The 23189-nt window shown below is 54.0% G+C and overlaps 1 protein-coding gene and 1 long non-coding RNA gene across 2 annotated transcripts in view; one reads left to right on the top strand and one right to left on the bottom strand.

Moving 5' to 3' along the window:
• Positions 1-5011: 5011 nt before the first annotated feature.
• LGMN (legumain) overlaps positions 5012-23189 on the bottom strand; it is a 31743-nt gene continuing 13565 nt past the window's right edge. The window contains exons 3-14 of the mRNA XM_079126266.1: positions 14836-14933; positions 14027-14108; positions 12358-12443; positions 11320-11395; positions 10715-10777; positions 9823-9889; positions 8676-8794; positions 8503-8592; positions 8154-8354; positions 7197-7367; positions 5809-5876; positions 5012-5565 (exon numbers count right to left, since the gene is read on the bottom strand). Of these exons, the coding sequence (XP_078982392.1) occupies positions 5523-5565; positions 5809-5876; positions 7197-7367; positions 8154-8354; positions 8503-8592; positions 8676-8794; positions 9823-9889; positions 10715-10777; positions 11320-11395; positions 12358-12443; positions 14027-14108; positions 14836-14933 (1164 nt within the window). The 3' untranslated portion in view covers positions 5012-5522. The remainder of the gene's footprint in view (positions 5566-5808; positions 5877-7196; positions 7368-8153; positions 8355-8502; positions 8593-8675; positions 8795-9822; positions 9890-10714; positions 10778-11319; positions 11396-12357; positions 12444-14026; positions 14109-14835; positions 14934-23189) is intronic.
• Positions 19495-22065, top strand: LOC306653310. Its single transcript, XR_013761700.1, has 2 exons — positions 19495-20463; positions 21134-22065. It is a non-coding gene; the product is annotated as an uncharacterized lncRNA (long non-coding RNA).

Genomic DNA, 23189 nt, shown 5'->3' with positions numbered 1-23189 from the left:
ACCTGTGCTCCAGGCCGGCTGTGAGGCCTCACAAGTCACTTCACGGCTCTGTGACTCGGTCTCCCCATTCTGATTACACCCTGACTTCCCAGGCTTGTTGCCGGGATCACCCCATATCCCGAGTGAGGGCAGGCAGGAGACATCCCCAGTCTTTTAGTAAAGGCAAATAAATGCAGGGCTAGCACAGTCACGGGGGTCGTTCACTGCCAAAGTCGCACAGCTGGGAGGAAGTGTGAGAAATACATGCTCCACCATCAGGGTCACAGCCTGTCTGCCCAGAGGAGGGGACAGCTCTCCAAAAGCTGTACTCAGAAGTATGTCTCCAGTGAGTACGGGGGACACGCTCTGGAGCTGGCTAAGGCTTGGGGATATTTTCAGTTTGAAGTGACCTGGGTGGGACAGCAGCAGGCACAGCATGCTATGGGGGCAGGCAGCATGAAGGGTGCAAGCAAAGAGGGCTTCCTGGAGCCAGGGGGCTGAGCTGTGCTTGAAGGACAAGGACCTGGCCAGGGCACAAGGACCAAGAAGTTCCATGAGGCTGCTGGGAGCCCTCTACATGGGTCTCTTGCATTTCTGGGTCCTGGGCACAGTCGATGACTTATTCCAACTCTCTCTCCCCCTCTCTCCGCCCCCCCTTTTCATTTTTTGGTACCAGGGATTGAACCCAGGGGCACTTCATCACTGAGCCACATCCTCACCCCCTTTTCTTTTTTGAAACAGGGTCTCTGTAAGTTGCTGAGGCTGGCTTTGAACTTTGGATCCTCCTGCCTCAGCCTCCAGAGCTGCTGGAATTACAGGTGTGGGCCTCCATGCCCAACCCAACTCTTTTTTTTTTTTTTTTTTCAGTTGTAAATGGACACAATACCTTTATTTGATTATTTTGTGTGGTGCCGAGGATCGAACCCAGTGCCTCACATGAGCTAGGCAAGCCCTTACCACTGAGGCACAACCACAGCCCCCAGACTCTTTTTTTAAGAGCATTTGAGTAATCTTGGAAGAGCCTGATCATTTCTTCCTTCTGGAAAAAGGGTCGATTTTTTCCCCCAGTCTCTCACCTTGGAAGACATTGCTTCCCCAAAGGGTAAACTTCCCTCAAGTTTGCTAGTGGTTTTCTTGAAAAGTTGGAGTCTCCTGAGTTCGAGGTTTCTGAGTGTGACATGTGTCCACTGGGTGCCCAGCACTCACCTGGGCCCGGCTCTGCAGCACACTCAGGGGACATGACAGAGGAGAAGCTGCTGCAAATGCAAAGTTCATGCCACCCGCCCTGCCATGCATAATAAGTCCTTTGTCTTTGACCCAGGAGTCTCGTGTCTGCCAGCACCTGTGAACCTGTGACAGATTAGCCTGTAACCTGAGTGAGGTCCAACCTCAGCCTCGTGACAGTGCTTGACAAGGAAGAGGAAAGACAAGTGAAAAACACACAGAAAAGATCAATACGACAATTCTGTTCGAGGAACAGACCTTTTTAAGATGACTTGAATGTGAATTCCGAAGCAGGAAGTAAGAGATGAGGCTGAATTAGAAAGTTGGACCCGTGGCCTTGGGTTGGCAGCACAGGAACCTGGAGATTCTCCACCCACGTAGAGCTGGATTAGAGGGGTCCGGGGCTGGAGGCAGGGGTTCTGCTGTCCCACTGTGCAACCCAGAGGGGAGGAGGGGAGGGCTGAGCTGGGGCAGGGTGCAGGGATGGAAGGAAGAGTTATCTTTGAGAAATGTGGAGGTTGTAAAAGCAGCAGAATGTGGTGATTGACTGACAGGTGGGAAGGAGAGGCTGGATCCTAGAAACTTCTAGCATTCCAGCATGATGCTGTGGTGGAAGGCTTGACATCAGCTGAGGTTCAGATGTAAGCTGCAGGCTTAGGAAGAAACAGGTACATCGCTCTGTGTGTGTGGAGTGGGAGGGACACACAGGACACAGAGCAGCAGTGGAGGCAGGGACTCGGGGATCATCAACCTCTCCCAGCCTGACTCAGAAATGGCCTCAGTCCCTCTCAAGGACCACAGAGGGAAGGGTTCCTCTGCCTCATGGTGAGCACCCAGGCCCACTTCCTGTCCTCCCACTGACCTGGAGACCGTGGCCCATGAAAGGCTGCAGCCACATCAGCTGACTTAATTACTCCTTAAAGCTGAAACGGAGCAACCGGTTCTCCTGGGGACCATGAACCCACACAAGAAAAGTGTGTCCCCAAACAGCTTTTAAAAATGTAACACACTGTTTCAAAAAGAACTAAGAAACATGAAAAAAGTGTTAGGACACATGAAAGAATAACCTAAGCCAGGAGACAACAGATGTGTTAGTTAGCTTTCCATCACTATAACAAATACCTGAGCTAATCACCTTATAAAGAAGAAAGGTTTATTTTGGCTCACAGTTTTGGACGTTTCAGATCATTGACCGATGGGCACAGGATATCATGGCAAGAGTGTGTGGTGGAGGAAGCCCAGGCACTCCATGGCCAGGTGGGAGAGAGAGAGGAAAGGGATGGGTTCCATTACCCACTTCGAGGGCCTGCCCGCAGTGACCCGAGACCCCCATAGGTTCCACCTCTTAAATCACCACCTCCTGATGGGGCCTCTGGTGACCAAGCCTTTAATGGGTACACACATGGGCACACTCACAATTCAAGCAACACACCTCTCAAAAGGACTAAAATCCAAACTGCCAAATGCTGGTGAGAATGTGAAGCAAAAAGAGCCCCCTGTCATGGCTAGGGGGAGCAGGGATCAGGGCAGGTGCTTCATAAGATGTTCCACTTCTCACAAAGCTAAATGGTTTTTATCACATGATCCTAAATTATGATCCCATAATTGACACAACTAAATTTACAAGCTAGGTTCACACAAAGACCTACATGTGAATGCTTCTAGCACTTTCATTTATAGCCACCAAAACCTGGAAACAACCAAGATATCCTCCATCAGGGGAATAAGCAAATTATGATCTATCCACATAGTAGAGTTCGGCAAGGCAGAGAAGAGCCCCCAGCCATGAAGAACACGTGGAAGACACTGAAACGCACAGTGAGGGAAGAAGCCAATTGGAAAAGGCTGTACTTCATGTGATCGAAATTTTATAACATTCTGGAAAAGGCAGTAAGATCAGTGGTTGCCAGGGGTTGGGGGAAGGAGGGCTGAGTAGCTGAAATGCAGGGGACTTTGACGGCACTGAAACTGTTCTCTATGAAAATGTCATGTGGGTACTCGACAGAATGCATTTATCAAAATAGAAATCTACAGCACCCAGAGTGAATGTTAATGTGTTCAAATCTTAAAATAACGCTTAGGAGGTCGGGAGGCCCCCAGAATGGACTGTAGTCTGCTGTGAATGCATCTAGCTGTAGTACAGGGGAGGGCGCCAACCTGAGGGATTTGGGAAGTGAACCTGAAGGAGTAGAGGTTCAGTAATTGTGCACGAGCTCCCCAGGAGGAGCCATCCCGGCGCTGAAACCAGACAGCTCTGCAACCGGGTGGCAGATGGAGAGTGGGCGTCCACAGATAAGAGAGGGCAGGAAGCTGGAACAGTCCAGGTGGGCATGGAGTTGGAGACGTCAGTAGGGACCCGCGTGCAGCTCAATATAGACACATGGTCACCGTGGACTCACTCACAGGTATGTGCACACACGTGGGTTCGTATTCACACACGTTTCCTGCTAGGCCCCAGAGGACCTAGAGGTGACACCACCCCAGGAGTAACACACACATCTAGTACCCAGGTCTTAGCTTCTAAAAAGATCCCAACAAGAGGAACCAGGGCCCCTTGGAGGAATGGCTGATGCTAAGCCTGGGACAGGAAATACACAAGATAAGCCTAGAGCATCTTGTCGCCACAGAAGGTAAGGACGTCCTCAAACAGAAACAAGACACCTGTATCAATGGAGTATGGCATGTTTAAAAGACACAGGAGCCAGCTGAAAGAGCTCCCAAGACCAAAACTGGAGTAATTTGAGCAACAAAGTATTGAATTATAATCCAAGTGGAAAATAAATTTCCAGGTGTCCACACAGATCTGTACCTTGATTTGGGACTCCTCGGCCTTGAGAACTGTGAGGAGGAAATTGTAGTTTCTAACTTACTTGGTTAATGTATTTAATTATAACAAAATAATTCTTGTCCACAGACAGAAAGCTAACAGAAATGGCTTAATGCAATGGAGGGAAGGCCCTTTTCCCCTAGGGGCCTAGGAACCGCACCAGGAGGAGAAAGGCCACAGCTGCCTGACTTGTGAAATTGAGCTGCTTTTCACTCTCAGAACCACAAGTGATCATGTGTCTTATTTATTAAGTAGTTAAGCGTACTTTTGTTCCAGAGGGGAACAAATAAAAGAGGAGCGGGTCCTCACGGCAGCGGGCAGTTCTGGAAGGCAGACGGACTGGGGTCTTGGCGCTGCATCTCGAGGTGTCTCCCTTTAACCGCCCCCGCCTTGTCCCCCCGTGGCCACCCTCCAGCCCTGGGTTCGCTCTGTTGAGCATCGGCAACAACAAATGCACAGGGTTTTTTTTTTACTTGTTACATGAAACCTCTGAGCCCACCCCCCATTCTTGCTGCCTTGTGGGATTCCACCCTGTAGGCCACCCTATTCCCTCGCATCCCTAACAAACGCCACGTAGCTCTGCGTGCGCATGCGTGTGTGCATGTGTGCGCGTGCGCGGGGTTAGGAGAAGCAGATGAGTGGCTCTGCCCTGGAGGAGGTCATGCTCTCCATTGGGATGTCCCCTCCCCGCCCTGCAGCTGGTGCAGGGACCGACCCTGACATTACTGTCCTTGGGCCCGAGGAGATGGTACTTGCAAAGGGCAGGGCGGCAGTTCAAGGACGGGCACTTGGAGGTACAGCTTCCGGGTCTGGAGAGAGGGAAAGCACTCCTGGAAGGAGCGCGAAGGCACGGGAGCGGACAGGGCCGTGCTGGGCCTGCAGGGGTGGAACAGCAGAGTCGGGGAGGCAGAGGCCCGCGGGCCCCACCAGGAGGGCCAGAAGCACGAACCCCCAAGCTGTGGCCAGAAATTCATACTCAGCTTCAGTTATAAATCTTTATTTTTTAAGACTCATCCATTATTACAGAATAAAATACAAAAGCAATCGAAAATTATATAATTTTTTTTCTAAAAATAATTTTCCATTTGGGGTTTCCTTTCCTCAATGAAATCATTCTGAAGACTTAAAGAGGTTCCAGCTTCAACTTCTCAGAACAAAGATCCGTTCACAGGTCTGGCAGCCCCAGTGAACAGCTTGCTCCTGAAAACTACGGGGTAAAAAACCCAAAAAACTCCTAAAAAGCGAACGTCCCTTTCTCAACACAGTCTGACATCAGTTTGCAGTTATTTCAGAGTGTGCTCAGTCCTTGCAGAAGGCAGGAATATAGGTGAGTGAGGTCTTGTGACGGGAAGGCCTGGGGAGAGGCCCAGAGTGTCCGCCAGCACACCCAGGGGCCCCAGCAGCTGGCCCCTCTGGCTCCACCTTCAGTCTCTGGTTAGTACAGCATGTGAGGGCGGTGCTCACACAGGAGAAGCATCCAGAGGGCAGCTGTTCAGTAGTAACCAAGGCACACCTTGTCCATGGACAGTTTTATCCTGTAAGACAGGAAACGCGTCACTCAGCCAGCTCAGCTCTGAAGAAAGCCAGACAGTCCCCACGGAGCAGGGGTCATCCATGACAGATGCCCAGCCACCACCGAGAACACAGCTACCGTGGACTCCACTGGCAAAAGTCTCCAGAACGAAGCCTGGCAGTGGGCAGCAGAGGTGAAATGGCCCCTGCAGTGCCCTCCCCGCCACCCTGGGACGACACCCATGGCCAGTGCCTGTGCGCATTACCTGTCGATGGGGTACGGCTTTTCACAAAGGTTGGCCAGCACGTAGAGGTGCCTCAGAGCGTACTCATACTAGAAGACAAGAGAACCAAGCATCACCATCGCCGCCCAGCGGGCGCAGCTTGGGAGGTGCCACTGTGGCAATCAGAAGTGAGGCATCTTGGCCAGGGGCTCTGGGCCTTTTTTGGGTCATGGACCCTCTGTCTCTTTTGAGAACATGGCAGTATTTACAGACCGAGGCATGTACACAGGGGTCCACAGACACTGCAGGGGTGGCAGGCCTCCTGTGCTCTCAAGCCGAGGGGAGGAGGCCTGATGGGGACCTCCCGATGGCTCTGCTCCCCTGTGTGGGGACTTCCCCTAGAAGTCTGCCTTTTGATTTTGGGAACCTCATTCTGGGAGATGCACTGAGGAGGGAAGTGGGGCTGTGTGAATGTCCAACGGGCTGACCAGGAACCGGGAGTGACTGGGCTGTTTACGAAAACTCCAGGGGGGCCTGGGAACACCCTTGAGGGAGGGGGGAGATTCCCTTTGATGACAGTGCAAAACAGCAGGACCAGAGGGTGAAGGCCCCTCGCTGCTCCACTGCACAGCGCGGAGGCAGCGTGCAAAGCAGGCAACCGCACAGAGCGAGGCTGCGTGATGGCAAACCTCACGTTCAGAAACAGGCTGTGTGGGCTGGGTTGTGGCTCGGTGGCAGAGCGCTTGCCTAGCATGTGTGAGGCCCTGGGTTTGACTCTCAGCACCACATATAAATAAATAATATAAAGGTTCATTGACAACTAAAAATAAAAATTAAAAAAAAAAAAGAAAAGAAACCGGCTGTGGGTCAGGTGCAGTGGTGCACACCGCATGATCCCAGGACTTGGGAGACTGAGGCAAGCAGGAGGCTGGCAAGTTCAAGGCCAGACTCAGCAACTTGATGAGCATCTGTCTCAAAGCAAAGAAAACAAAACAAAAACCAGACTGTGGGCAGGGGTTGGTCTGCAACCAGCTTGCCGACCTCTCTAGCAGGCTCCAGCAGCCCCCGTGTTGACCACAGTCCTCAGGTCTGACATCCTACAGCTGCAGGAACGTCGTTCTTCCTGCTCCTCCAGGACCAGGGTGTGACCACCATGCATCTTAGGCGGGGTCAGAAGAACCCAGCAGGAAGAACCCGCAGGGCTGATGGGCAGCAACAGGTGAGGAGGAGAAAGCACTTGGAAGACAGGCGGGAGTGTCGCCTGTGCCTCCGGAGACTCTCCCACCCATGGACAGTAAGATCAGGGGGCGTGGGATCTCCTTCCTCTCTTCTCCACCTAAGGGCCCTCAGCTGGGATGGAACCTTCCTGGAGACAATGAAGGGAATTCAGCTTTGGGGTGTCAGATGCAGTGGCGGTGGCCTGGGCTCACCGTGGAGGAGTGCCAGTTGAAGCAGTGCGTGCGGAAGTGTGTCACGGCCTCCTGGTAGCAGCTGTGCTCGGTGAGCGGGGCTCTCTCGGACAGCAGCCTCTCCCCCACAGCCTCAGATGCCGTCAGCAGAGAGACGATCTTGCGCACCGACTTCTCGATGATGTGCCTGGCCTGGGGAGAAGCACAGCGCTTGAGCTGCACCTGGCAGCACTGCCTCTGGGACCCGCGGAACAGATGCCAGCACAGGTGTCCTGAAGGGGACGGAGTGTGCGAGGCTGATGTGACCTTGCCCTCTTGGGACCTCCGAGTATGAGGGAAGTGCTACATCTACTACGAGAAGGGCAGGTTTCACCCAGGAAGTCCAGACCCTGTTCCAGAGCATCAATCGGTGCTGGGCTGAGGAAAGGGACAAGTGGGAACAGGAGCTGGCTCTGCTCAAGGGGACAGGCAACCCTCTGCTCGGCATGCCAGAGAGCACACAGCTGCAATAGGAAAAATAATCCTGCAGTTCAAACCAACTGGTGAGCTACAACATAGACGCAGTCAAGTGAAGGCTAGCTCAAGGCTAGCTCAAGCGCTGTGGGAAGTACCCCGGGCTGGGAGCTCGATGGCCGGAGACAGCAGCAGGATTTCCTGCTGGGACTTTTAAGAACACATATGATCAGCTAACAAGGAGCAGCAGAGCAGAATTGTCCTCTAAGCAACAAGGTATGAGCTCCTAGCAGGACAGGGGAGACGGACCCCACCCTTGGCGCCTGGCTCCCAAGGAGGTCAAGGTCAGTTTCCTGGCGGGTGATGAAGACACCCCTGCCTCCACCTTACGTGGAGCACCGAGGCCAGCGGTTCCTCAGCTGCCCTGAGCCGTGCAGGGTATGGGTGAGGGCAGAGACCTCACCGGCCCAGGCGCCCACCCCAGCTGGGAATGGCACCTGTGAAGGATCCCTCGGCGCTACTTACGTCCTGATGCTGCTGGATCTGCTTGATGAGACTCTGGGACTCCTGCTTATCATTGGTCTTCATCAGTTTCCTTTGCAGGATTGCCAGGGGCACCTCCGGGCTGGGAGTGAGGTCAAGGTGTGTGACAGGAGACAGAGAGATAGGGGAACTGGCTTTGTGCTTTACACCCTGAAACTGCATCACTTTCATGGCAGAGATGGACTGGAGAGGGGGAGAGAGAATATTAGTTTAAGCGGACGGTCCCTCCCTAGGAGGCTCCCGTCCTCCCAGTTTTAGGGCCAGCCAAGGGCCCTGAGTGCAGACTGAAAACCCGCGGAGGAGCAGGGAGCGGGAGCGGGAGGCCCCTCACTTTGTTTCCGTACTGCATGACGTGGCTGGTGTTGGTGTGGGACTTCACCAGCTGGTACTGCCTGTGGAGGGTCTCTTTGGTCAGGTCCTCCTGCAGAAGGGAAAATGTGAATGTCCTTCGGGGCCCAGAGCCTGACTGCTCAACCCAAGCCGGCCGGCCCCCAGAGGGCTCACCACGTCCGAGTCCTCCATCCAGTTGACACTGTACCAGTCGCCCAGGTAGGTGCTTCTCTCCTCGTCGTAGTAGCAGGCGTAGGACGACTCCTTGGGGTTGGCAGCAGTCGTTGCATAAACTGCGAGGAATCAGAGGCGCCGTGGAGTGGCATTCCCTCCTCGCCTAGGGCCACACTCGGAGCTGGAGGCTCCCACCTCCCCTGTGAGGGTGAAGCCTGCCACCTCCTCGGCCCAGGGTGGGTGACCAACCCTGTCCACTCAGGTAGATTTACTAGCATTTGGGGGGGGGGGGGGTTGCAGGGATGGAACCTATGGCCTCACAATGGCAGGCAAGCACTCAACCACTGAGCTGCGCTCCAGCCCAGTCCACTCAGTCAGATCTCCTGTCTAAAATTAAACGTGGAAGAAAGAGAAGCCACTAGACGGACTCCCTGCAGCAACACAGGAGCATCCGGAGCGTGTCCGCCGTTCTGCTCACAGTGGCCAGTGGCGTGTGTCACTCGGCGCATACGGGACTAACCTGGTTTCTAGAGAGTCGACTTTTATTAAAAAGACATTTGGAAGGGGCCTGGGCTTAGCTCAGTGGTCGAGCACTTGTCTAGTCTGTGCAAAGCCATGGATTCCATCCCCAGCAAAGAAAAACAATAATCAATCAATTAAACGTAAAAAGAAAGGGAAGCACTCAGCTGGAGCAGACTTCCCAATAGATACCGTTTAGCCTCCGTCCGCCTGGGCGCAGAAGAGCGCGGGGCACACGTAATGATTAAAACATTACCCCAACACGCAGGCCCTGCTACACATCCACTTACACATGAGGATAACTGAGGACCAAAGGGGTAAGTCACCTGCCCGAGATCAGAAAGCGCAACCAACCTTTGGCAAAAGACCGTGGCTGGTCCAGACCCCCCAGCTTTGGACTCCGGTAGCTTCCTAGAACCTGGAGGTACACCGTGAAGCTCGCAGATTCCTCATTCCCTGACTAATCCTTGGGGAGCAATGGTGACAGCTGCCAGCCCGATGCCCCCATGTCTGCACACCAGGCTGCCCTGGTGGCCCCTGCTGTGTGGAGCGCATGGTTCCACCTGGGCCACGAGGAGGAGGCCGATGGTCCTTCTGGGTGCCCTGCCGCACAGCGCTCTCCACCTACCATTGATGTCACTGGGCAGGTGGTTCATCATGGAGCCGGACTCACAGGCCTCGATGTAGAACACCATCTGCAGGCAGACAGGACGTTTGCCCGCCAGCCCGGCAAGTGCCACCGGGGCCCTGCCGCCCGCCCCTTGCTCACGGGAGTCTTTCCTTTGGCTGTTGCAGAGGCCATGGGAGCCATCTGACAAGGGGTCAATTCGATCAGTGCTAATAATAAAATGATGGACTGGGGCTGGGGATATAGCTCAGTTGGCAGAGTGCCTGCCTCCCAAGCACAAGGCCCTGGGTTCAATCCCCAGCACCGTGCCAAAAAAAAAAAAAGAAAAGAAAAGAAATGATGGACTGGCCGACACGTGGGGAAGGGGGAGCCATGCAATGCTAGGGAAATGGTCGCCCTGATATGGGGAGCAGCCTCCAAGAGCAGACCCGTGGGGCAGGCCGTCTTTCTGTCACCACCACATGTGCTCTGCCCTCCACAGTCCTAAAGGGTGCTAGAGAGGCAAGAGGGCCAGAGTGGAAATAAAACAAGATGGTGGTATGTTCCACTCCCTCAATTCAACCCTGGGGACAGTTCGAGGGACAGCTGACCTCAAAGTGTGTCCCCAGACCTGCACCTGGAAACTGAGCGAGGCAAATCGCAGCGCCCACACTGCTGCTGGCCAGACCTGGTGCGAGGGCCACACTCGGGTCCTCAACGCCCTCCAGTGCTTCTGACAGAGGAGCCATAGCCCCAGGATCACAAAAGGATCACGGAAACCAGTGGTCAAAGCACAGGAGGGACCCTTTCCAGAAACAGCCACCCAGTCACAGGGCAGGTCATGCTATGGTGGCCTCTGCTTCCCTGCCTTCTCCAAGCTCTTCCCCCAAGGCCACCCCAGGGCTGACGTCACCTTTTGGTACATTTTGTGTTTGTGCATGTAGTGGATGGTCTCGTTCAGGTCCTTCACGTGAAGCTGAAAGGTAAGGACACTGACGTCAGGCAGCACATCAGAGAGGCCCCTGCTGGTGACCCACACTCAGAGGGAACCGCGGCCAACGGTTAGACCCGCAGAAGGGAACCTCAGCCATGTTCAGGACATATTTAAACAGGGCAGAGAACACATTTCTTCACTCGGTTTGTCCCAGGTGTCCAGGGACTTCACCCTGACACGTCTAGTGTGATATTCTCCTCCTAAGACGGCCACTGAGGCCGGGACAGGAGGACTGTGTGCAAAACCAGATGGGAGAGGTGTCCTTAGACCGCGCAAGCTGCCAGCTCGTCCCCGAGTTCAGCTGCCACAGGAGTTAAGCAGCGCGGGGCGTCAGGAAGCACGCCACAGGCTGCACCTTGACGCCGGCTTGGTTTCCATTTTCCCAGTGTGTCTGTAGATGTGAGGAGGATGCCGGAGAAGGCGCAGCACCAGGGAGGCGGCCCCGCACCCAGGCCCGGGTGCACGCCTGCGCCCGTCAGCACAAATCAAAAGCTTCCCAAGATCCAACATGAAGGAACACTCACGTCATCACTAGGAAAAACCAGTATTCCGGTAGCTCCGTGGTCAGTGAAGTAGACGAACACGTGATCCCGGGGGCCACTGCCAAGGGAAGAGCCGCCATGAGGCCCCAGGGCCGTGGTTCCCATTTCTATTTTTAATTCATTTCTCTGAACAGTTGCCCTAATCAAAAAGCTAAGGAGCTTGAGGATCAGCGTTGCCAACAGGTCAAGGAGGAACACAGGCCCTGTGTGGCCTCCCCTCTGCTCCCGAGGGCCCGTCTGAGCCACAGCCCTGTCCTGGAGCCACACTCTGCACCAAGGCTAGAAAGAGGGACCTTTGCTGGTGGCTGGGCAGACAGCCAGGTGGGACCTGCAGAGTGGGCTCCTTGGCAGTCCCACAGCCTCCCCTCCAGGCCCCTCGGATCCACCTGCCCAGCCTTGGCAGAACTCCCCACTCAGAGACCAGTGTTCAGGCAGCAGAGACCAGTGACACACCTGGAGCCAACTCAGCCCCCCGCAGGGTCCATCTCTCCCCTAACTCGCCTCTGTTGAATGATCTGTGCCCAGGTCTCCCCTCCCTCTGGTCTGCTGCTGAAGTCTCTGACATCTCATTAGAATGCCGCACAGGAAATGCAGAGCACCAGACATCCAGCCCCAGGCAGCGGGGCAAGCACTGGGGTTGGCTTCCCCTAGTGCCAGCATCACCCTCCCTACACGCAGGCTGGGGGCAGACTGGGGCAGGCTGGGGTCAGGCTGGCCCGGCAACCTGAGGGGCCTGCAGGGACTCACACCCGGCTCAGCATGCTCCATCAGGCACTGGGCGGACAGCGCTACAACCCACAGACGACAACACAGTGGGTTTAAGGAGCAGCGAGGGGCCTGGGATCACAGGGCTCACTGGGCACAGAAATGAGCCATCAGAGAAGTCACTGAAAATCACCCCTGTGCAGCTGTCCTAGGAGGACAAAGCTCCCTTCTGGAGTCTCTCACAGCTGGACAGGAGCCCCTGTGCTGGGGCTCCAGCTCCAGAGAGGAAGCGCGATGTCCACGGAGAGACGTTACCTCTTCAGGACCTTTCCAGAGCCTTTGCCTTTCACTGCTTCCGAGTCGCCTCTCAACACAGCGAGGAAGTTCTGAGGGGTGACGTCCTGCGAAGAAACAGGAGTCAAGGCCAGAGGCAGCTACCAGCCCAACCAGACAGCTGGAGGAGCCCAGGCCCCGGCCACAGCCCTGAGACTCGAGCAAACACACCAGAACCAGGAAGACCCCGAGGCGGTGCTCTGGGGCCCAAGTGCGACCCAGGAGAGTCCATCTCGGCCTCTGCAGACCGCAGCTCCACAGGCCTGCTGCTCCTTCCCAGCCACCACAGAGCGTGTGGAGAAATTCAAAGACGCTGACAGGCAGGGAACAACAAGAGAAGAAACACCCTCTGGGGACAGAGGCAGCCCTCCCTCTGCATCCAGCAGGCTACCCAAGAGGCTGAGTCCCAGGTGGGGACAGAGTCCTCAGGGGGAGTCTGTAAAACTGATACTGGTCATTAAATGCAATACAGAAAAGGACAAAAGAAAAACAATCACCAAAAATTCTGACACCCAGGTTCCAAACATCCCTTCTCTAACCACGCAGAAACAATTTCACCAAAATGGAATCAACTGTGTTATATATATGATATTAAACTGAACTATATTTGAATTTAAAAGAAAAAAAATGAAACTGAAATACTAGACTTCAGACGAAATGTTTCTTTAATTTTTATATTAGTTCGTAGATGGACACAATGTCTCTATGGACACAATGTCTCTATTTTACTTATTTACGTGGTGCTAAGGATTGAACCCAGTGCCCCACGCATGTGAGGCAAGCACTCTACCACTGAGCCACAGCCCCAGCCCAGACGTATGTGTCTTTATCACAAAGAAAATCTCCCAAGAGATCCCTCTGAAGTTACAAAAGAGAGATGACAAAACCAGACTGAAGTCATTACGGTGTTGTTAAACGTGCCACTTTATAAATGCTCCATCAAGTGGGGGGAACATAAAAATGTTTGGAAGTGATAATTATCAAAAACCTGTCCTCAGGAAAATTCCAAGATACTCTGCACTAGGCCTAGGGCGGAGAAAACTGATTTTCATAAAAGAGCACAGATAATCCAAAATCAGGTTAACATCAATACCTGAATTGAATCAGGTCACCACTGAAGGAAATGCATTATTAAACTTAAGGTATGCAAAGACCTGAAATGGATCGATGACAGATTGCAATTTATCAGAAATTGTCTTTTTTTCCTTTTTTCTGCTTTTCTTTTGAAACTGTCATAATTGAGCTGGGTGCAGCGGCATACACCTAAGCCCCAGCCACTCGGGAGGCTGAGGCAGGAGGATGGCCTGAGCCCAGGAGTTCAAGGCCAGGCTGGGCAGCATGGTGAGACCCAGACTCAAATAAATCAAATCAAATCAAATAGGGCTGGGGATATAGCTCGGTGGTAGACCACTTGTCTAGCATTCAAGAAGCCCTGGGTCCACACCCAGCACATGAATGCACATGCAAACTCTCTCTCTCTCTCTCTCTCTCTCTCTCTCTCTCTCTCTCTCTCTCGTGATTTACTCCTCAGACACTAATATGGAACACAGACAAGAAATCAGTCTGGCAAGGTTCTGGTTCTAGAAATGCAAGAAATAAGGAAAATCACCAATGAAATGCAACGAAACCCACTGCCCTGCAGTGGCCTCACCTCCCCGGTGTAATCCTTCGGGACACCCTTGTACACGTCCGTGCCATTGGGCCTGTTGATCACGATACCTGGAGTGGGGTTCCTGGAATCAAAGGACAAGATTGAAACGAGAATGACTGTCTGAAACCTCTCTTCAAAACCTGCCCTGTTACATGAAGGGACGGTCACCACTGCTTGTGCGAGACATTTCTCACTGCCTGTGGGTCCCCACTCTGTTGGTGGTTTGGGCAGGTGGCCACCTCAGGTCACACCACCCAAGAGCTCCTGGCAGTAGCAGCAGGGGCAGGACCAGAGTCCACCAAGGTCCCTCAAACGGAAGACAGAAAGCAGGACTCTGAGCACCCTGGGATGGCGATGGAGGGCGGTGCCCTGCAGGACCACTGCAGGGTGACCCGAGTGGGGAGCAGGAACAGCGAGCTCAGTGCCCACCCTGCTCGTCCTGGTTCCTCAGGAAACTAAGTGCAATAAGCCACAAAGGTACAGACGCAGGGCCATGGGAGCCAGTGCCCAAGAAAGAGCCTTCCAGAAACAGGTCCCTGTGCTGGGCTCCGCCATGGTGCAGGAACAGGCAGGCACCAGGGACCCTGCAGACCCCGCGGACCCCACGGGACAGCTCTCTAGGGTGAGAAGGAATCTACGCTTTAGCCCCTCAAAGGGCCTCTGCTGCCTTCCTGTCCCTGCCCTGCCTAGGCCCCAGATGCACTGGGAGCTGGGCGAGAGCCCGCGCCCTTCCACCTGCTGCTGGTGGTGACACGTGGCCCATGCCCGGGCCCTAAGCTTCGCCACCCAGTTGCGAGCAGCCCACTTACTCCGAGGAGTTGGCAATGTCGTCGTACATCATCACGACAATCTGCTCGTCGGGAATGCCGTTGCGGTGGATGATCTGGTAGGCGTGGCACGCGTCGGCCTGTGAGGAGAGACCGTCACCCTTCGGCCTGGGGAGGAGGCAGTGGGGCTCCCGGCGGCCAGCGGCCTGCCTCCTGGGAGACGTGCTGCCGATCGCTGCCTACTGGTCAGGTTTTGAAGTCCTTGCAAGGGGACGCAGGGGCCGTGGACAGGCCTAAAAGTCCATTGGACTGAGGTCTCAAAAACGAAACGGCTCAGAATGGCGGACAGACAGGTTGAAAGTTGTAGGTCGGAAATTTTGGCGACTGTAGGGGGCAGAGCTGAGCAGCTGGAACAAAGGCCAGCCCACCAAAGGTGACCGTCAAGTGGGCTAGAAAACTCCACTGACTCTTCACATCCACCTGTCACTCAGCAGGACCCCCTCCCATCCGGCCTACAAAAACCCTGGGCAGCCAGGGCCACATGCGATTTTCTCCAGGTCCCTACTTGAGCTGTACCCTGGGGGTCTGGGAATTTCGCCCGAGAGCCAAATTCCAATAAAGCTTGCTCTGGCCACTTTCTGTCCGATTTTATTTGGCCACTAACCGCGCCCGCCAAGCTTACAGAAAGCTCAGCGGTAGCTCTGACCAGAGGGCTTCACCTGCCATGGCCTCCGTCCTGAGAGGCGGGGAAGACAAGCTCAGCAGGGGAACTGAACTAGAAGTACACTGCTCAGTTTAAAGCTGTGACAACTCAAAAGCAGGCAGCTCCAGGGCCACAGGAGGCTTCCCACATGCCGTTCCACCACGCCAGGGGAGACACGCAGCTTCCTTATTGCAGGTGACTCACACCAGGCTCCGATGTGGAAATCACTTGAAGGCAGAAGGGAGAATGCTGCCTGACTTTCTGCTTGTGGCTAACTATGTCCTTCCTGGAACAAGACGGAAGTAAGCAGGGAGCGGGAAGACCGGGGTCCCTGCAGGTCCCGTGCTACACAGCACCAGCATCTCGGTGAAAGTGAGGCTTGCCCCGGCCACTGGGCACAGTGGTGCAAGCACACCTATCATCCCAGCGGCTCAGGAGGCTGAGGCAGTAGGATCATGAGTTCAAAGCCAAACTCGGAACTCAGCAAGGCCCTAAGCAACTCAGAGAGACCCTATCTCTAAGTAAACTATAAAACAGGGCTGGGGATGTGGCTCAGTAGTTAAGCGCCCCTGGCTTCAAGCCCATGTACCAAAAATAAATAAATAAAGCTTGCCGAAGGCTAAGCCTGGCGCCAGGCCTGCAGAGTCCAAGCAGACACGGACTCATTTCATGGCAAAGATGGTGCTGGGGTGCAGCTGCTGAACACTGAATGGGCAGGCCTGACCGGGGAGCCGCTAATGGACATGTCCCCTGGCCATCTTCCACCATCCAGCCCTGTGCTGGGGCTTCCTGCACATTATCTCACTTGGCTTCACAGTGACGCCAGGTGATGAAGGTCACACCCCACTTCGCAGAAGGGGAAAGAGCAACCTGGCAAGGGGAGGTGCCTGCCCAAGTCACACTCGGATCACAGCAAAGACCCTGGGCATTCTACTCCAGAGCTGGGCAGGGCCTCCTGTGGGGCAACACAGAAGTCGCTAGAATTACACAGGTCCAGGGAGAAAGAGCAAGAGGCAGGAAGTCTGAACAGAGACCAGCTCATGGGTCACCTGACAACGGGGACGTGCTCTGAGAAGTGTGTCATCAGCTGGTTCTGTTGTGCAGACATCATATATTTTCACAAACTAGCTGGCTACCATGTCACTAGGCCATCTAATCTTAGGGGACCATGGTCATGCATGAAGTCACTGTTGAACAAAACGTCACTATGCAGTGCACGACACACACACACAAACCGCAACATGCCTAAGTCCCCTCCCTGTCGGTGGGGTTCCGAGGACCTTCACGTACCAACTGTGGAAGGCAGAAAGTAGTCCCCCAAGACGTGCACACCCGATGCCCAGAACCCTGAGTGAGTCACAGTGCACGCAAGGGGGAGGCGACACCGCTTGGGGATTTAAGGAGCTGATTAGCTGGCCCTTCTTCTTCCATTAATCATGGCCCAAGTTAGTCACAGGTCTTTGTGGAGGGGGCAGGGGTCTGCCTCTGCGTGACACAGGAAGGACTCCCCGATGCCTGCTGACTTGAGGAGGGAAGAAGGGCCAGTCCTGGGAGGAGGCAGGCAGCTCTGAAAGCTGGGGAGGTGGGAAGAAAGCCTCCCTCAAGGCTGCCAAGGAACAGGACAGGCCTTCGTGCCCGCCCGTGAGACCACTTCAGACTCTCAGCTCCAGAAGTACGAGAGGAAAGTCTGCGGCCCTTCGTTACATCAGCAACAGGAAGCTAACCAGCTACGGCAACGGGCACTGCGCTCTGAAAACACCTGACGCTGTCAATCAGGATGACACATGCACCCTCCTACCTGGCGACTCTGCCGTCAGCTACAGCTAGTGAAGTCTCGCCAAGGCACAACGGGAGATGCTTCCCCGCGTCACCCAAAGAGCAAAACCCAAGGCACAACCCCAGGGACCATCAACAGCTGGAAAGATAAACTGCCTTTTGCTTACATGGGGGATACCTGCAAATGAATGAAATACAGCCCAGGCTTCAAACAGAGGAATCTTGGGAACGTAATGGGAAAAAGAACACCTGGTGGAAAACACCTTCACTACACTTAGGCTTTATACAACCGTCAAAACAAGATAACGCAGACATCGTGTCGTTTACAATTAAATACACACAGAAAGCAATACAAGGGAGACTGGCAAAGCACTCAAGAGGCTGGGGCCCCGGGGAAGGGAGGGGTTCCATCAGACAGAAACAATACCAGTCATTTTATTTTCTTTTAGCTGGGTGCAAGGAACACAGGTATTCACCTCATATTGTCACCTTTAAATTGTCCACTTGTGTTACAGACACATTATTTAATTTGCTATTCCATAAGAAAAACATCGAATAACTATAACATCAGTTTCAACCTACCGCCAAAGTGAAATGGAATTGGGCAGATTCGCCCACCCCTGTGAAAAGCCCCCCTGTGTTTCTTTCTCCTGTCCGATGTCAAAAGGAAGGCTCAACCAAAACTCAACAGGAATCAACTTCATGAAAGCAGCATAAGCTGCGCACAGTGGTGATCATACAATGCTGCAGAGGGATTAAAGAGCTGCTGTGGTTTGGAAGCCGGATGTTGCCCCAAGGCCCACGTGTAAAAGGCCTGGGGCGAAGTGGGCGCTGGGAGGCGCCAGGGCCTGAGGAGGCCGAGCCCACCGGAGGGTCTTGGCTTGCTGGGGGCCTTCCCTTGAAGGGCACTGCCGGCTCCTGTTCTCTCCTTTGTTTCCGGGCCCTGAGGTAAGAAGTCTGCTCCAGCACGCCCCACCACTGCCACCCAGCACCCCAACCAGAGGCCTCAAGGCACTGGCGACCTGGTCATAAACTGGAACATTTAAAACCATGAGCCTAAACTAGCCTTCTCTCTTTATAAGTTAATTGTCTCAGATACTTTTGTTATAGTGACAGAAGCTGACCATCACATGATCCCCAGATGGAGGGGCATCTCATGGTCATGAGTCAGAAGCTTTGAAACCATGAAGCTAATCTTTAAAGAGATCAGCAGGTTTCTTTTGCAGAAACGGACAAGATAATCCTGAAATTTACACAGAATTGCAAAAGACCTAAAATAGTGGAAAGAATGGAAGTGAAGGACATTCACTTTCTGATTTCAAAACTGCATTAGAAAAAGAACAGACTTCAGAAACTGTTGCTACAATTTACATTTCCACACAAAAAAGTTGAACTGGAGACCCTTGTCTCATCCCACACACAAAAATTAACTCAGAATGCGTCACAGACTTAAACGTAAGAGCTGGAATAAAGGTGTTTTTTTTTTTTGGTAGTGGGATTGAACCTAACAGAACTTTACCACTGAGCCACTTCCCCAGTCCTTTTTAAAGTTGCTGAGGCTGGCCTTGAACTTGTGAGCCTCCTGCCTTAGCCTCCAAGCTGCTGGGTTCACGGATGTGTGCCACCATGCCCGGCTTGGAATAAAACTTTTAGAAGACAGCAGAAAAGCTCTGGGACCTTGAGTCACAGCTACCAGGATGCCACACGTGACGCCAAAAGCACTGGCCCGTGAAAGAAAAAGGTTAGAAATCAGACCTCATGAGAGTTTTAGATGCCGGGACTTCAAAGGACAGCCAGGTGGAGGGCAGTGCTGCTGAGGAGCAGAGGCCCGGCCTGTGGGAAGCTAGGTGGCACAGCCACTTTGGAAAACAGCTTGACAGCTTCCTAAAAGTGCTTCTGTATGACTGACGGCCGCAGCAGGCATCCGCCCTGAGAAACAAAAGCATCCATTCAGATGCGCACCGACCCTTCCTTCGCAGGTGGTGCCCAAGAGCCAATGCCTGGACACAACCCAACGTCCACTTGAGCATAGACCAGCGCATGTGGTCTACCACGTGGCGGGCACCATTTGGTGACAGAGAGAAATGAGGCTCCCGAGAGTGCTACACCACGGAGAGAACCCAGGGAACCCCGCCAGGAGCAGGCACGAGGACCTCACGTCTCTAGTTCTACTTATGCAGATGTCCAGCAAAGCCAACGCCACGGCAGAGAAGGAAGATCGGTGGTGGCCGGGGCTAGAGGTGGGACATCACTGGAGTGACCGACTGTCCTGAAACTGGTTTGTGCTGATGTTCTCACAACGTGGCGAACTTCCTCAAGTATCACTGAGCTGCATACTTGACACGGGTGGATTACAGATGCACGTGAACTCTGCCTCGATGTGGACTTTTAAAGGGGCAGGTGCAGGAGTGTCCTGTGTTGGAGCCCTGCCGGCCACAGCACCTTGAAAGCATGCACTTTTATCTCCATATTACAGACAGGGACAAGCTGGGGGGGCAAGGCTTGCTCGGATGCAAACCCAGGTCTCCTGCCCCACCCTGTCTTGGGCCCCTTCTTCCACACGGCGGGCTCCAAGGCGGACCGGGCTTCTCTCCATGGCCCTTGGAGGGAGTGGTTGCCTCTACCCATGTGAACTCAAAAGGGTTCCCTGTTGGAGTCATACATGAAATAAAAGTAGGGTTCCAGCCACTCAAAAAATTTGGAAGTGGTTTTAAAGGCCACATGAATCACTTCCCTTGAACACATCTAGTCTATAAGCATTTTTCCCCCATAAAGCAGAAAAGCCACATGAAGTAACACTGGAGGGCTGTTGAGCAAGACTTCGTGAAAAAGGCAGAGCCTTCTGGAATGCCGAGCAGGGATTGCTGTGACTCAGCGGGTTTCAAGCCTGCATTGGGAGTTCCGCCAGCTTACTAACTAAGGCACCCGTGACTTCCTGATTCAGGCTCTGTCCTCACGCTGGCTGCCCGGGTGCTCAGTCACACACCCGGCCAACTGAGAGCTCAGTAAGGCAAACATTGGGAACAAAGGCCAGTGCAGCTGCCATGCCCAGTCACCAGGAAGGGTCCACTTTCCAGTCAGGTCTGCTCACATGACAGGTGTCCACGGCTCCTCCCTTCCTGCCACACATCCCAGAGGCGGAAGCAGAGGTTCAAAGTGAGATGATGTCATTTGTTCAAAACAAGAGACAGGTAAGCAAGCAGCAGTTGCACCTGAGGCCTGCCCAAGTCCAAGGCTACCTTCTTTCTAGGGTCCTGTGTGCTCTGGCCTAACGAGGACAGTCCTGCGGCTCCAGCGGCCCTTGCCTGTGCTCAGCACCCTCTCAGCCACTCTGCACCCACTAGGCCCTCCCCACTTGCCCACGTTTCTTTTTTAAAACTTGGACTAACCTCAGAGACTTCGTACCGAGGGAAGCGACCACCTGAAGACCAGACTGCCCAGGGTCACCACTGCCCCGGGCACTCCCTGCGCCCTGGCCTCCGCTCGTCAGTCCGGCTTCCATCCTGCATCCCTGATGTTGCCTCCTACCCCACAAAGCGTCAAATATTTACTCTTTGGTCCTTTAAGATAAGCATGTGCAGAGCCCCAGGCTTGAGGCCCCGACAGGGACGCAGCCTGCCGGGACACGGCCTGCCGGTGCAGAGCCCCTCCTGGCTCTTGGTTCTCACCAGGTGTGGGGCCAGCCCGGCTTCTCTGTCTAGCTCTGAGTCAGTCAGTGGAAGGCAGAACTGGCCCGTCCACTCCTCGCCCCTCACCATGTCCTCACTGGGCTTTCCAGCCTCCTCCTGGTTCCCCAGTCCTGCCTATCTGACCACATGCCAACCTTGCTTACCCTCTGGTCACCTTCTTCCTTCCTATCAGGTCAGGAGCTTCCCTGAGTAAGAACTGGAAACCCTTTTTCCCTCAGAAGGAACTGATATGAACATGGCCAGGCAGACATGAGGCAAAGTCTGCCCGTAGCTCCTGGAAAAAGCTGATGCTGATGAAGGAAGAGACAGGCAGGTAAGACGCACAGACGGCCTCTTTCCTCCAGGGTTTTGTTTTGTTTGGATGTGACACCTGGTACTGCTGCAGCCACCTTATGAACATGAGGAGAAATTTCCTGAGGACAGGTTATCACAACAATGATGGCAGAGGGGAAAAATGGAAGGCCTGTGTTTGAGACAACAGTATGGAACTGCTTACTGGGCCAACTGTGGAGTCCCCACACTCTGACCTTCAAACCACCGTGGGGGTTGTGGTTATGTGCACGCGCAGCGCCCTGACATGCTGGCCACTCCCCTCTCCATGGCTGTTCCCACTGTAGCCCATGCTCTTCCCTCCAGATGGGCCACTCATTCTTTCTCCCAGCTCTGCCCACAGAAGTCCCATCACCCTTCATGCCCTCCTCCAGACTCTCTCCAGACTGTCCTCTAGATGTGTCCTCCTGTCCCTCCCTGACCAGCCACCTGCTCCTAACCCAGACCTGGAACCTGAGGTACTGGCCTTTCTCAGCCTGGTGTTCAGGTATTTGTGCACCTGCCCTCCCAGGCTGGGGGCTCCTGACCGGATAGGACCAGTATCACCATTCCTCGTCCCCTGCACCCCACCACACACCCTCTGCAAACCACAGGCTCCAGTGGTGAACCAATGGGTCACGTCTGTCTCCATGCCCAGGGACGTTCTGCCTGGAGACAGTCAGAACACAACAGCACAAACGCTGATTCTGAGCGGCACGATTGACCCACTTTCTTTTGCTTATCTGTTTTTTTCCTACGTTTTCTATAATAAGCCTTAACGTGTTGATTTTTTTTTTAAATAAAAGAGAAACTATTTTAAAACAAAAGGTGATAAACTAACACCAAGCTACCTGTGTCATCAACCAGAGGAGGGTCATGAGCAGGGGCTACAGAGCCACACCACCTGGATTCAAATCCCTCTCCACCCAGTACTATCCGTGTGAACTGAGCCAAGCTACCTACCCTTTCTGTGCCTCAGTTTCCCGGTCTTGGACTGAGTCTATAACAGGACCTATCCTCTTCCAGTGTCTGAGGGTAAATGAGATAGTACATGCCAGTGCTTGGAGCTGAGCCTGGCATGTAGCCAGCTCTGTGCGAGCAACATTTCCAGCAGGATGCTGCCCCCAGCACCTGATGCCAACAGGGCCAGGGAGGGCCATTTCCTGTTAGTGCTGCTCCTGGCCACTTGCTGCCACTCAGCCCCTCTGTGGCTTATGCTGGGATGGCGCGCTCCCTCCTGAGAGCCAGCACCCTCTCCCCACCAGGCCCTCTCCAAGTGGAGAGCACAGATGTCTCTGCGTGAGCTCCCGGTGTCCACTTCCCTTTCTGCAGGGCCACCCGGCTCCCTCTCCAGCTCCTCCCACCCTCAGCTCGCCCACTCTGCCTCCTTTCTCAGGACTAGGGCTCTCTCCTTCCTCCCCGGAGGCAGGACGCTGGACACTGAGTGTCCTCTCAGCATCGCTGAGACCAGCCCCCACGTCATCCCTTCCAAAATGAGAAACAGAGAAAACCAATCTGGTCAAGACAAAGCAGCGCTGAAACCACCGCCACAGAGCAGAGGAAAGCGCTTGCCAATGACGCAGTGGTGCCCGGCACGTTGATCTTCCCAGGACAAAAGGGACTCTTGGTAAGGGTGTCGTGTTCATCCAAGGAAAATGGAAACCTCTGCGTACATGTCAACTCAAAAACCTGTGTAGGCTGTGACAGGGGACAGACAGATACAAGTGGTGGATGTGAGGGTCAGGGGATGATTCTATAAACCGGGTCCACTGTGCTGACCCCCTCGTGCCTCACGTTTAAAAAGCAATTCACCTGCAGCCCTGTCTGGCTAAAGTCCACATTGCTCAGCAAACCACCTGCTCCCTACAGAAGTGCAGGTCCCCAAGTGCCGATAAGAAGAACGCGAGTTACCCCGAAGG

This window comes from Sciurus vulgaris, assembly GCF_902686455.1.
Source record: "Sciurus vulgaris genome assembly, chromosome: 2".
Taxonomy (NCBI): Eukaryota; Metazoa; Chordata; class Mammalia; order Rodentia; family Sciuridae; genus Sciurus; species Sciurus vulgaris.
Note: the sequence above shows the minus strand (reverse complement) of the source record. Positions and strands in the feature narration are given on the sequence as shown.